The sequence below is a fragment of the Macaca thibetana genome, chromosome 8 (assembly GCF_024542745.1).
Source record: "Macaca thibetana thibetana isolate TM-01 chromosome 8, ASM2454274v1, whole genome shotgun sequence".
In the NCBI taxonomy this organism is placed as follows: domain Eukaryota; kingdom Metazoa; phylum Chordata; class Mammalia; order Primates; family Cercopithecidae; genus Macaca; species Macaca thibetana.
The window spans coordinates 38,668,594-38,684,321 of record NC_065585.1 but is presented as its reverse complement, the minus strand read 5'-3'; the positions used below and the strand labels follow the sequence as shown (position 1 = coordinate 38,684,321).

Here is a 15,728-nt window from a genome sequence, read left to right as displayed (position 1 = left end):
GTTCATTCATTTAAGCCAAAAAGTGCATTTATCCTGCTCAAAAAGTGATTTTTTGAGTGTTAGATTTCCTATGCTTCTAGTAAAATAGAAATAAATTATGCAAGAGTAAAATATAGCTAATTACTATAAGAATCATTCCATTAAAATTGATGAGTTTTGGATATTTTCTGCCAGTTCTTTTTTTCACTAGTTTCTGTGACTTCGGATTTCATTATCAACCTACCAGGCCTTTCCTGCTCCTTGGAGAACTGGTTGAAATGGTATTGAACCCTATTTTTATAGAGTAGGAAAGTCAAGAGCCCTCCTCAAATTGCATTGCCACTTCTTGTCCTTATTTCTTCATGATTCTCTGGTCTCCATCTATGCTCCTGAGTTTGCTGTCTTAGGTCAAATATGCGAGGAGTATGTATACACACACACACACACACATACACGTATATATACACACGTATATATACACACGTATATATATACACATACATACACACACACACACACTCAGGTGATTTATCCGATGGGTTTAGTTATTTTCTGAAAGATATGGGGACTGTCACGAAAGAAATATCACATTGCATACCACATAAGGAACTCGTATTCAGTTAGTTCTCTTGTTATCCTTCACTCTTCCCTCAAAACCCACACTCCAGAATGAGTCAAGCCTCCTTCAAAATGTAGTGCAGTCCCTGCAGGCTCAGTGTTTATTGAAAGTGGTACAGGAGGAAAGGAGCCTGAGAAGTGGATATAATTTCCTCAGCATCCCTGGAAATTGTGCAGAACACAGTTATAGCATCTTACATACTCTTACAAAATGATTGGAACTTGCATTTATAGAGAGCTTCCTGTGTAGATGCTATGCTAGGCACTTTCACATATGGTGTTTATTGATTCTTAGAACCTTTCAGGTATATTTTATACCCATTTTATAGATGAGGAGAGTGAGTCTCAGAAAAGCACCCAACATTGTTACTATGCTGAAGGAAGGCATTGGAATACATGTGCGGAGGAATAGGATAGTTCTTTTCCTCTCAAAAGCAGAGGGACAAGAAAAAGCAAAAGCTAAGACAAACCAGACTGTCTGCTTATAGGGGCCATGCCAAGAAAGATGGCTTCTTTTCCTTATTTCCTAGTCTTTGTCTAAGGCGTCAGCACCCATTTTCCTTGGGAATACAAAGCACATTCAACAAAGAACCTCTCAGTACCTATTAAGAGCTTATTTTTGTCTTCATTTTAATGTTTCATTTATTATCAAATAGGGTACTTTATCTCATGCAGCACACCTACATATTCCATTATGCCATATTTACATTTGTTTAATGCATTTAATTAAGAACCTTGTTAAAAATTTAACAAGACTTCCCCTTTCATGAAATTTGGAAATTGAAGGTAGCATTTAACAGGTTTCCTTGTCAACCACAATACTCATTTTTAGAATTGTTAGCCAGCAATTCAGTTACCCACACAGTTCTGCTTTCTAAGAACGTGAAAATGGAAGTCTCATCTTATGCAAGCCAGAAAACCTACTAGCAGTGTTCTAAACTTAGAACAAAAACGTGATGCCCTTCAAATCTTGGTTAGGAAGAGTGTTTGGTGAGGAGGGGGAGAAAGAAGGGGAATAACAGTGTCATTTTCTGTTTGTCTCTGGCCGTCTGGAGTTCAGTGCCATGTCCTTTGCTCATTCTAAGGAGAATATAAAAAGGCCAATGAGATGCTTTCATATTTTGTAGTGTTGGTAGAACATCATCAATTATAGTATCTATCCCTTTATCAAATATAAGCCATCCTATAAGCCAATATGAGACTTTAGATCAATTCTAAAATGGGCCAATGTAAAATATAAACAGTTTCTGGTGATAATCTGCTATGTGAATTGAAAGTAAACCATATTTATAAAATGTAAATAATTGTTAATAATGATAATAATTATTGCTCAGAACTAAAGAGCAGCTGGCTTTTTGTATAATTTAACACCTTTCCTCTAAATCTCTACTCCTCTGAAACTGCCTTCCCCCAAAATAACTTGCTTTATACTGAAACTCAAATTTAATTTTAAAATAAAATTTATAGGATCAACTATAGAATATTGACATTTTGTATGTCAGAAATGGTTGAATATTAGTGATTTCATAGGGTTCAACATAATACTGTGAGTGCGGTCTAAGTCGTGGTGTGTATAAGTGTGCTCTCCTGAAAAGCCATGCTAGTCCAAATAAACTTTGTTGCCTTGGTGATCTACGGCTTATTTATCTTCTTTGTTATGAATTGAAAAATAAAAATTATATACATTTATAGCGTGCAAAATGATGTTTTGAAATATGTATATGCTGTGCAATGGCTTAATCTAATTAACATATGCATCACCTCACATATTTATTTTTTGTTGTGACAATGCTTAAAACCTACTCTCAGAAATTTTCAAAATACAATACATGGGTATTTACTATGGTCACCCATGTTGTATAGTAGATCTCTTGAACTTATTTCTCCTGATAAAATTTTATATCTTTTGATCAACATTGTACTCATCTAAACTCCTTATACCCTTCTACTCTGCTTCTGAGTTGAACTATTTTAGATTCCATATAAGTCTCATCGTGTGGTATTTGTCTTTCTGTGCCTGGCTTATTTCATTTAACGTGTTCCAGGTTCATTCATGTTGCAAATGACAGGATTTTTTTCCAAGTTCAGTAGTATTCCATTGTGTATACATGCAACTTACTTCTTAAACTGTTTTTTTTTTAATTAATCCTAATGCCTTCTTAGGTACATATAGTACTTCTGTAGCTTTTAACTCTAGTCTACAAACACCTAAGATAAGAATGGTGTTATTGGGAAGAACAAGGCATTAGGAAAAAGTAGATAAATCTATACAGTGTAAATCCATGTTTCCTCAAGTATATAATGCCACAGGTGATTTTTGGTTACTACTCCTTGAAGGATTCCATTCAGCTTGCTTAACTGTGAGATACAGCTTTCACCCTAATTTCCACAAAGCAGCTCAGAGCGATTCTTTTACCATGTGATGACTCCTTTGCTCAAATCCTCTCGTGGCCTCATTTAACAATCTTGAAGCTCTATATGATCTGGCTTCACTCACCTGCCCCCAGCACCATCTTGTTTGACTTCATCTCCAGCTTCTCACCCCCTCTTTTTCTCTGTTCCAGCCATTGTGGCCTCCCTGCTCCACTAACATAACATACAAGTCTATTTCCTGAACTGCTGCTCCCTCATAACTGCTCCCTCAGTTATGATCATGGCTCCTTCCTTCAATCTCTTCTCAAAAGTCCAATGGTCCATGAGCCCTACTTGGCTATCCCATACATAGCAGTACAAATGCATACCTTCATTCCCTATGTCTTTTACTGTGCTTGATTTTAATCCACTGCATTTTTTTGCCACCTAATTTGTTATATATTGGCTTGTTTACTTACCACCTGTCTCCCTCCATAAGAATAAGGGCTCCAGGATGGCAATTGTTTTGCCTGTGTTGTTCACTGTGTATCCCTGGTGCCCAGAACAGTATGGGATGATGAGTAGCCATTCCAGGAATGAATGAACTGTTCATTTCAGCTCATGAGAAGTAGGGTGCTGGATAGGGAGTACAGTCATTCCCAGTGGAAAAAAAAGGGTTATTCATTAAATGTCACTCTACTCTGTCAGTTTTTAGGAGGCTGGAATGAAAAGTGCTTCAGTCTATTTTTATTGTCACCTTTTTGAGGCAAGTAGCCATTGGCACCATATATAATCTTCACTGTAAATGAATACAGTAGTACCCCCTTATCCACAGTTTTGTTTTCTGCAGTTTCAGTTACCTGCAATACAGTACAATATGATAGTTTAAGAGAGAGAAAGAGAGAGACCTCATTCATGTAACTTTTATTACAGTATATTATTATAGTTGTTCTGTTATTGTTAATCTCTTACTGTGCCTAATTTATAAATTAAACTTTATCATAGTTATGCATGTATTGAAAAAAACATGGTATGTACTGTATAGGGCTTGTTACTATATGTGGTTTCAAGCATCTACTGGAAGTTTTGAAATATATTCCCTGCAGTTAAGAAGCGATTACCACAAGGTAAAAGTCAATTTCTCATGAAAATGTTTTATTGAAGTATAACATATACCCAGAAAAATCCAAAAATCATAGATGGTTAAATGTTCGCAAAGTAAATACATCCTGGTACCCAATGCCCAGATCAGGAAACAAAACATTACCAGAATCCCATAAACCCCTTCATGTTGTCATCAATGTAATAACTCCCCAGTGTTTAGCCTACCATTTTAATATCATAGATAGTACTGCTTGTGTTTGGACTTAATACACATAGAGTCATAGGGCATGTACTCTTTTATGTCTGGATTCTTTGCTCAAAACTATCTTTATGAAAATCATTCATGTTGCTGCTAATAGTCATAGTTCATGCATTTCCATTGCTGTATAAAATTCTATGCTACTGTTGATAGACATTTGAGATTTTTTTCAATTTTTGTGTATTACAAATCACGCTGAGATGAACATCCTTGAATGTATCTTTTGGTTAACACATAAAAATGCATGCCTTGAACTTCATTAGGTATTGCCAGACATTTTTCCAAAGTGGCCTTACCAATGTGCACCATCACCAGCAGGGCAGCAGAATTCCAATCACTTCTCATCACTGCACTTTGTATCGTGTCTTTTACATTTTAGCCACTGTGGTGGGTGTGGAATGAGTGCAATGTAGTTATAATCGTATTCCTCAGGACTAGTGCTGTGGAACACTTTAAAATATATTTGTTGCCAATTTGAGTTACGTGAATCTATTTTCATGGATATTAAGATAATATAGGTCATATATGGATAAGGTAGAAATCATATAGGTCATAATTTAATGACTAAAATTTAGTAAACATTGCTTTCATTAATGACTCTTTTACTAATTGATAGATTGTATTCCCTTTACAAAGCTTTTGCTGTGGAAAATTCAGTTCAATAGACGCTAATTGTGGGTTAAGCATGAGTAACCCTCCATGCTGAATGGTGTGAGGCTACCAAGGTCCACGTCATGGGAAGCTTCTCAGATGTTATGTTGAAGCTATGTCTAACAAGCATGAACAGGGTCTGCAAGTAAGGCAGAAAAGGGAAGCCAGTGTACTAGAAAAACCTAAATAAAATTTGAAGGTGCGAAGAAGTATGAAAATTTTAGGAAATTGCAAGGGTTCAGGTGTGGTTATCAGAAATAATAAAGAAAATTGCCACCATCTTGTTTAGAGGGAATGAAGACTTGAAGAATGACACTTAACATTAGCCTCCAGAAGTACCAAGGGCCAATAGTAAATTGGACTTAGGGTTTAATTCCATTAGTTGTGTAGCTTGAAATGTTTGAAGTTAACTCAGCATCATTTACAATGATTTTTATGCCAAATGAAATATGCATGAGCAGGGAAATATTTCCTGGATAGCTTTTTGCTTTCTGTGTTAGGCCTTATGTCAGCTGTCTAAAATGTAGAAGTGAGCAACACATTTATTGTTATTGAGAATGCATAGTAAAATAACATGAATTCTATCATTTTTACAGCTGAGATGCTGTTATAGATTAAGCAGAAAAACCCTGGCAGCCTCTGGTTAAAAAATAATGATTTTATTATTCTTTTTGGAGTTAACATTTATTTTTAACTAATGTTTCACTGTAGTATTAAAAAATTCCTTTCAGAACTAAATACTATAGTCAAATCCATTATTTTTGACACTGTATTTTAATTGGTTATTAGAAAAATTAACAGTTCTTTATCACATTATATTTTAATGAAATCTTTCAAAATGATTAGGCAGAAGATATTTTTCCTTCTAGTTTCAAAAATATTTGTAGAATTTTTCTTAAAATACTGTAGGGAATGTCTGTCATTTCTGAATAGATGTGGTTCTATCTCAAGGCTAAATATAACTCAATTGTTGAAAAAAATGTGATACACATGGAACATATATGTATATAGAATCGGGATTCACAGCATGTGGTCTTCTTTACTTGTAGGCTGAAGAAAAAGTCCCAGTCGGTGGATATTAATGCTCCGGGGTTCAACCCTTTGGCTGGTGCAGGAAAGCAAACACCACAAGCCAGTAAGCCCCCTGCACCCAAGACCCCCATCATTGAAGAAGAGCAGAACAATGCAGCAAATACTCAGAAACATCCTTCCAGAAGGAGCGAACTGAAGAGGTTCTACACAATTGGTGAGCACCAGATGTTTTACACGAGTGAATAGATGAAATCTACCTAAATGGCATTGAGAATTTCTGGGTCTGTTTAGTTCAATGGCTCCTTGTTATAAAACATGTAAATCTTTCTGATGGTGTATTTGGACATTTTCTTATGTGGTCTGAACATAAAGATGGAAAACTACTGAAAAACTTTCAGCAAAGTTAAATAAAACAGGCTTGAGGACCTTCTATATCCTAACCTAAGGGAAGTAAATATACATATACATACATATACATACACATGTACTACATATGTGTAGAAAAACCTTCTTAGGTTTTTCAGTTTTTAACTTTGTGTGCTACTATTTTCATTTCAGTCATTGTTCAGCCAGTGCCTTTCTTGTTTTTTGGTTTTTGCTTTATTTCATTTTCCCTTCAGGCTCCCAGGTCTCTGAACCTGTTCTGTCGGGTTGTTAAGACTGTGGTTGATGTCAGCCTGTAACTAACAAAGCCAGTAAGAAAGTAAAGTTATTACATTCTGAGAGAGGACAGAATGTACATTGTGGGTCTATTTTGACCTTTCACCTTGCTTTACTTTGGAAAAATTGAATGGCATCCAGGCCCTTCATAGGGAAGAGTAATAGGATATGGCTTGGGTTTTGCAGGCATTACATTATTTCCCCCCAGATATAATAATATCCTGTAATTTTGTACTTTAACATTTAATCAGAGAGTTGTAGGCAATCAGTCCAAACAAATCAAATTACCAACTTTTGTGTACCATATTAGCCCAGCATGTCTTTGGCCTTGCTTTGTAATGAACAATAGCAGCTTTTAGTGTCTTAAATCTATCTGAGACAAAAGTTACTAAACATCTAATACATGGCAAAGAATGATGAGTAGGGGAGACAAATCCACCCAAAAAGAGAATGGCTGCTTTGGCCTTGCTTATTACTTCAATTTGGAGAGATTCGGTCACATCCAAAAGCGGTAATAGTAGAGACTGTGGCTTAATGGGTTAACCAGTGTTACATCAAAGAGGGCCTGTTTTCTTCAAAATTAACCATCCTCACCACCCCAATATGAGAATGTTTATTTTAAGATTATTTAAATCTTTTTCTTTGATATTTTAGTAGCCTTTCCTAGAAATGATCATCAGGAGACCAGATTTCTAGTTCTAATTCCTATACCAATTTCCTGTGTGACTTTGTCAAGCCATTTTCCAATGTCTTTGGGTTAAATTCCTTCCTTCAAGCTGAAGAAATGCCTCCATGTAGGGCTAGCCTTATTTCAGAATTTGGCTGCTAAAACCATGCTTTCTCTTCCCACCATTTTATGTCCTCTTCTTATATATTCATTCTCAGGCTTCCTTCTTCCAGACGGTCAAGTCTCATTTTCTGAAAGGCAGCAAGCATGGTGTCAGTGAGATTGTCCATAGTCAGGTAATGAGAATTAATAAAAGTGTAGACAAGCACATACTTCTATTTTTAAAACTTATGCTAGCACAGTTCTTCAAATCAATTGACTAGAAAAGCTCACAAAGTCTATATAACTCTGTCCAATTACCAATATCCTCTTCTCCTCTACAACATGTCTGTCGCCTTCTATTGCTTTTCTAATTGGCTAAAAAGACATGGTTAGTATTTTTTCCTTCAGCAAATAAAGCTTATCCTACAAACTCAATGGTCCTTAAAAATTAGAAAAAAAAAAAAAAGGAGAGATACTAACCAACTTTGCCACCATGAATAATGGGCTAAGTCTAGAAAATAGAAGTCTCAAAAGGGGTGGATTGCAGAAAGATGAACAATGAGTTATTTTAAATAATACCACCACTTGTGAATTCTTCTCTATTGAATTGGTAACAGTTTGCTTCATAATCAATGTGAGTGGCATGTCTATTGTGTTAAAAGAGACCTCTGAACTGTTAAATATACTCTATATAACCCTTTTAGTAATTTGGACCTGGAAACATTACCTTCAAGGCTGACATATTAGCAACCATGTAATCACCTGTATTGAAAGTTCCCTTTACAAAACAAATGTACTTCAATGTCTCTTAGTAAAAGTATTAGTAATAAACAATAAAAATTTTCACTTTTTGATAATTTCATATGCCAGGGGAAATTTAAGCTCCTGGGTTCTATCCTCAATTCACCCTCACAACAGCTCAGACGGGTAGGTGTTACACCCTATTTTTATAGATGAGGATACAGCCATAGATCATTTAAAGATGGGGTCATGAGCTGTAGATAGCAGGCTCTGCAAATTAAATCTACCTTCTCTTGTGGCCTGTCAGAATCAGGCTTTCTCTGACTCTCAAAGTTGCCATCCCCTCTGTGCAACAATAAGCTGTAGTGCTGTTATTGTTGTTGTTGTTCTTGTTGTTGTTGTTGTTGTTGTCGTCGTTGTTGTTTGAGACGGAGTCTCCCTCAGTCGCCCAGGCTGGAGTTCAGTGGCGCGATCTCGGCTTACTGCAACCTCCCCCTCCCGGTTTCAAGCGATTCTCCTTCCTCAGCCTCACGAGTAGCTGGGACTACAGGCGCCCGCCATCACGCCCTGCTATTTTTTTTGTATTTTTAGTAGAAACAGGGTTTCACTGCGTTAGCCAAGATGGTCTTGATCTCCTGACCTCTTGATCTGCCCGCCTCGGCCTCCCAAAGTGCTGGGATTACAGGCGTGAGCCACCACGCCCGGCCAGCTGGAGGAGATTTTATGGATAATATAGTGGAGTGATATTTTTACAAGTCCCAGAGAATCTCACTGAAGGAAGCCTTGCCAACGAACCCGTCTACAAACCGATATGCTCATTCATTGAAAGATACCTTTCAATATCTGTTTCGAGTTTACACTCCTGGAAAACTCTAGGAGCCCTCTTGTGGCCAAGTAAAGTACATTTAAATTTAGCAATGAAGTTTTATACTATAGTTACTACAGCCATTCAAGCAAAAATTTTAGGGCTTAAAGGATTTTCAAATAAAAAATAATAACTAGAAACATGTTGCAGCCATTGAAGTGTCTTTTAGTGGCTGCAGTGGCTTTTCTAGAATTATTTTCTTAGAAGTACAGTTATTCTTTAGTATTCAGGGAGTAGAGGGGATTGGTTCCAGAACCCTCACAGATACCAGAAATCTGCAATGCCCAAGTTCCTGATATAAAATGGCATAGTATATGCATATAACCTATGCACATCCATCTGTATACTGGAAATCATCTTTAGGTTACTTATAATATCTAATACAATGTAAAAGTTATATAAATAGTTGTTATACTGTATTTGTAGTCAGTATTGTTTTATATTGTGTTGTTACTGTTCATTGTTTTTGCTCTGGAATAGTTTGAATCAGTGGTTAGTTGAGTCCATAGATACAGAGCCTACAGATATGGAGGGATCGCTGTATAATAAAATTCCATTGATTTAGGATAAGTAGGGGAAGGCTAGTCACTATTGATGTGAAATAAATGAATCTTCAGATAAAAGGAAAGTAATCACCATGTCAGACTGTGGTTCAGGAAAGAGTATCTTCTGCCCTGCTTCCATCACTAACTGTGTAATCTGGCACAAGTTATTTACCATCGTTTGACCTTAATTTTTACGTGTGTACAATGAAAGAGATAAACCAAATCATGTCTTTCAGAGTTGTTTTTCATCTTACTCTCTTTTTATTATCACAGCTGACCATAGAAAGTACTGTACAAGTGTTCTATTGCCATGAAACAAACTACCACAACGTTAGCAGTTTAAAATAACACCGATTTATGAACTCCCTGTTCTCTAGGTCAGTCCACACGGTATGACTGGGTTCTCTGCTCAGGCTGTCTCAAGGATAAAGTCAAGGTACTAGCTGGGCTGTGTTTTCATCTGGAGTTTCAACCAGGGGAAAAAATTGCTTCTAAGCTCATTCTTATTGTTGGCAGAATTCAGTCCCTTGCAGTTGTAGGGCTGAGCTACCCATTTCCTTGCTGGCTGTCAACCAGGGACCACTCTCAGCTCCTAGGGGCTGCTTGCTTTTCTTGTCATGTGGCCCCTTCCACCTTCAAGCAAAGAACTTCACATCAACTCTCTTTCATTCGGATTCTCTGTCTCAACCAACCAAGAATATTCTCTGCTCTTAAAGAATTCATGTTATTGAGTCAGGATCACCCAGATTTTCTGTCTTAAGGTCCACACAACCTAATCGTGGGAATAAAGTCCGTCATAAATTCCAGACCCCGGAGTTATGCAGACGTGTACACCAGAGGGGTGGGAGATCTTGGTGATCATTTTAGAATTCTGCCTACCACATTTTACAACACCGCCTGATATACACACATGCAAATACCAATATATCGCAGATGAAATTGCTTAAAAGCATTTCTATTACTATCTATTTTGATTACTTATAGAACAGAATATCCTACAGAATATGAAATAGAATGGAACATTCTATTTCATTTTTTAAATACAGTCTCAACTCACTAAATTTATTTCATAGTCCATTAATGGGCTATGACCTGAAGTTTGAAAAATCACTGGACTTGATATTTGAAATCCTTCAGATACTTAAACTTCTATTATTCTTTTAAAAATAGAATTGTTAATTAGAGCTAGAATAAAAAACATTAACTTAGTGGAGTAGCACTAATAGGTAAATAGAAGAAAATGGAGTGGAATTTTTTACTACTCCAATTATTGTTTGTGTTAGATAAAACCATTTGAGTTTGACAGGGTGCATAAGAAACATATCCTTCAAAACCACAGCCCCTACTTAAAGATAGATAATGAAGCCAAATAGTAGACTCAGATATTTGTGATAATCATTTTATTTCACTACCCTTAATTCAAAGAACTACATATAAGGACTTCTGAAAAATATTGTAAATTAAGCATGGAGGTAGTAAAGAAAACTGTGCACACAGGAGCCAAGCATGTACCATTGCTCCCTAAGGCATACGGTTCTATGTGATATTGATTCCTCACTTCAGGGAACTGGAGCTGGAATTCATATATCTCGGTCCAGCTTCTGCGACTATTAGTAAAAGCTCCTGATGTCTTTCTATACGGAGGATTTTCGCTGGACAGTTAGGAAATAGGACCACTCTTGAATGAATATCCCCACAATGGGAATCATTCAGTGAAACACCGAACACTGATTAGTCCCTGATCAATCCCTGCTGTGTGAAGGCCTCATGGAAGATGCTGCTCAGAATAGAAAGAAAAATGAAACAGAGAGCCCTGCTTTCAAGGCAGCCATCCTATGTGTTGGGGAAGAGTGTGCCTGGTTGAAATGAGCACACTGGTAAGCAAAATAGACAACACAGAATGCCCTAAATGCCATGGACGTGGGGGAGAGGGTGGTGTGTAAGGAATGAGGGAGGGGGCAGCAGGAGCCAAGGGAGAGTCAGAGTGCCCTGGAATCCACAAAAGGAGAAATCTCCTCAGATTGTGTAGATGCTGGGAGGCCCTTTATGGGCTCCATAGAGCAAGACACCCTCAGCACTCTCCTCTGTTTTTGCATATGAGCTCCCCCAGCATCTGCTCTTCCCTGTGCCTCCTGTTTTCTTGTGTTGGCATGTCTGTCTCCATACTGCTTTTCAGTTCTTAGGAGGAGGGAATGGTGCCTGCAATCTCATTAATCCCAGCATTTAGTGCAGTGTGAGGCACACAGTTAAGTGCCAAATAACTGTGGAGGGCAGAGAGGATAGTTAGAAAGGGTTATGAATCTTGTCCTTTGAGGTGGAGGAGGAGAGGATGGAATCTACTCAGAATTCAGTTGGAGGACGAATTTAACATTTACTGTGTGCCAGGATCTGTAAGCAATTTTTACACATTATCTCACTGTACAAAGCTCAGTGACACAGGGTTATGACCTCACTTTCATGAAAATCAGAAGTCCAGAGAGGTTAGGAGATTTGTCTAAGGTCACAGCTTCCCCAAATAGCCTAGATAGGATCCAGACCCAGTTTAATGTAATTGCAGAGCAAAGGCTCTTAAACACCACAACATGCTATCTGTTTATCCTCCACCGTAAGTATACAGCTAAAAGATTCTTCTATCTATAGGCCATTAGAGAAGGATTGGAATATCTGGTGTAGAAAACAATGAGTAAGATAATTACAACCTTTATATTTATTTTTTTAAAGTCCTCTTTTATGACTTATGCCACGTAAATGCTCTCTGCAACTTAGTAGAGAAGCCAGAAAAGCTTTCAGTTTAGCCTTTCCTCAGCAGGGCTCCTGAATAGGGGGTCCCACAGGGGGGCTCCTTGGCTAACAGGTGTTTGAATAACACCTCTGGAACTTTCCTTCAGTTGAAATCTCTCCCTCTCAGGTTCTCACCTTGTCATGGGAATTGACAGTCTATTTGTCCCTTTTAATCTTGTTTGTCTTCATGGATCAACCTCTCCCTTTTATCCTATCTAAACTAATCTCACTGTAACACCTTCTTGTAAGACACAGTCTGTGATTAATCATCCAATGTTCTTTACCCAGCCATTTATAGTCATTTAGATTCAGATAAATGAATTAAATAAATATGTATTGAATGCCTACTATGTTCCAGGCCACGTTCAAAGTCCTGTGAATAAACGATTAAACTAAACTAAGGCCAACCCTCAGGTGCTTATATTCTAGTGGGGAAGGCAGGCAATAAATATACAATCAGGTATTTAACACACTGTCAAGTAATGATATGTTTTTAAAGAAGAATAAAATAGATTGAGAGAGGTAATATGTTATGCGTGTAAAATATGTTTAAATCTTATACAATTTTTATGAACATTCTAGATGATGAATTGTCTCAGCACTAACTGGGAAATCAATTGGCTGGATTCGATTACAGGACATTAGATACATAAATAATAGATTTTTCAGAGTTGTTTTTCACCTTCCTTGGAATCAGATTAGCTTATGAAAAGACTAATGGAATTGATATTTGCAGCATGAAGGAGAAAATGATTAAGGGGAAATTTATTGACCCTCATGCTTCCCCACATTGTTTTCAAGAGGAGGTATCCAGATATTCATTTCTACCAATAATAAACAAGGAATGTGGATTAAGCTATAATTTAGCATATTGAAATTAAGTATCAGGGAAAATGTAACAAGTTTTAGTATATACAGAGAAGCTGGGTTGTTTTGTTTTGTTTTGTTTTGTTTTTGAGACGGAGTCTCGCTCTGTCACCCAGGCTGGAGTGCAGTGGAGCGATCTCAGCTCACTGCAACCTCCACCTCCCAGGTTCACACCATTCTTCTGCCTCAGCCTCCCAAGTAGTTGGGACTGCAGGTGCCCGCCACCATGCCTGGCTAATGTTTTTGTATTTTTAGTACAGACGGAGTTTCACTGTGTTAGCCAGGATGGTCTCAATCTCCTGACTTCTTGATCTGCCTGCCTCAGCCTCCCAAAGTGCTGGGATTATAGGCGTGAGCCACTGCGCCCAGCCTGGTTTTTAAAAATGTATAGCTATTGTCTCTTCAGAGTGGTTTAGGATTCAACTTGCCAGAGGGAAAGAGAAAATTAGCACTCAAAGATCCTAAATTATTTTGATCAAGGCCATGAAAGCTGTGTAGTCATTCAGTGGGTGTTTATTGAGCTCCTTCTTTTGCTCAGGAAGGCAGGTGAATCAATGATGAGGAACTTGGCCTTGAGAATCTAAAGTCTAAGTTGGACCTTTATATTCCTCCTGCTAGTTATGAGACCATAAACAAAGTAATTAGAATCTCAAATCTTAGTATCCCTCCTTATAAAAGGAAATAAAACTGTTCCTTACTGAAAGTGCTGTGGTGAGGTATAAGTGAGGTAATATATTTAAAGTACTTACATTAGTGCCTAGAACTTGCAAGTTCTCAGTAAATATTAGTGAGCTTGTTGTGGTTGTGAATTAAGGATAGAGTATGAATGAAGCACCATGGTACCTGCTCTAATGGAACTTATATGAATCAAGCCTCTTGTCTTGACCTTTGTGGATCTGATCAAATCATCCCCTGTTTAAAACCCGGCAGTGGTTCCCCACTCTCCACAAAATAAGGTTGTTACTCTATAGACCTTTCAAACTGCGCTTACCTTTCATCAGCTTTATTGCAGACCTCAGCCCTACACTCCAGCCAAGCTAAAAACTGTTTGTGGTTTCCCAAAGTTGTAATTCTGTGTGCTGTATCATGGCTTTTCCTTCTGCCTAGAATAGTGATACCTCCACCTCTTTTAGCCTTCTGATTAACTACCCATTTGCCAGGATTCAATCCAAACATCCTTTACACCTGGCCACAACTTCTCTAAATCTGATTAATATGAATACATCTCAAGCATTTTAATATACAGATTGTCCGTCTTTTAGGTGACTAACATATTGGATTTAATAAATTTAATAAATGCTTATAACGTTTCTATAGAGTGAGTGGATTTAAGTCTCTGAAAGTTGAATGACTTATTCATGGTCATACTGTAAATAGTGTCAAAGCCAAGGGAAGAATCTAAGTAAACTGGCCAGTAGTAAAGAGCCCATCCTTTACATTTATTTTCAGGTCAAATTGTCTTTTCAAAAACAAAAATGAAATTAGACGGTTGATGGAGATCTCACTGAGTGGTTCCCCAAGTGCTAGTCTATACCATTGATGGTATAGATCCAATAGAAAAAGATAGAAAAAGATCAAATAATAAAATAACAGTAGTTTTTCATAAGACTATACTTAGTTAAAGTGACTGTCTTTTCCCTTTTCTCTTTCTTTCGTTCTTCCTCCTTTGTCCCCTCCCTCTTTCTTTCTCCCTTCTGCTCTTTCTTCCACCCTCTTTCTTCCCTTTTTCCTTCTTTCCTTCTCTCCTTGTGTTAAAATGAATGGTCTTTTGTGAAATGACTGCTTAGTATATGGTATCAGTTTGGGGTTTTTGTTTGTCTGTTCTTTTAAAATTCTTTTACTTGTCAAAATATTAAGTTGGGAAATAGTCCCTAAAATATTCTCTTGAAATTGTGATGGTCTGTAAAATTGCAAATTCTAAAATCCAATGCAATGATCTTGTCTTTTGCCCTGCTTGCAGGATAGAATACCTTCAACATTCCAAGCTTAATGATGCACAGTTAAATACAAATTTGTATCTTACTAACCCCAGGCTGCTTACATATTGAAAAGAGAGCCTATAGAACTAGGGGTTCCCTGGGAATTCTTCTCAGTAGTAGGCAAAATTAAAACAGTAATAACTAGTTTGGAAGCTCTAAAGAGAAAAGCAAGACACATATTTAACTGCTTTTTAATTGCAGCACAGCAGACACTTTAAAATATCATCACATAACTTGTACGCCTCTCATTTAATAAAAAAGATAACTCTAAAGTAAAAATACTGTAACAGGAGGTTAAAAAATAAAAGGAAAAAACCAATCTTGCTAGAGGTGGCACACTCTGCAGTGTGAAACTAGGTCACCATTGACCTGGAACCTTCTCTCCAAGCTGGAAGGTTCTTCATGGAGAAGCTGGAGTCTCTGCGATTTGATCAACAAAACTATCTTGGCATGCAGGTCACTGTCTATAAGCACAGAAACTAAAACAGATAGCTGCTCTGAGGGTTCTAATTAAATTAAATTCTTG

General features: G+C 37.3%; 1 protein-coding gene across 4 annotated transcripts in view; it reads left to right on the top strand.

Moving 5' to 3' along the window:
- The window catches only part of OXR1 (oxidation resistance 1), a 382,402-nt gene that overhangs the window by 142,546 nt on the left and 224,128 nt on the right, over positions 1–15,728 (top strand). For all 4 annotated transcript variants that reach the window (XM_050802209.1, XM_050802206.1, XM_050802208.1 and 1 more), the window contains exon 2: positions 6,013–6,209. In XM_050802209.1, coding sequence (XP_050658166.1) covers positions 6,013–6,209 — 197 coding nt within the window. The remainder of the gene's footprint in view (positions 1–6,012; positions 6,210–15,728) is intronic.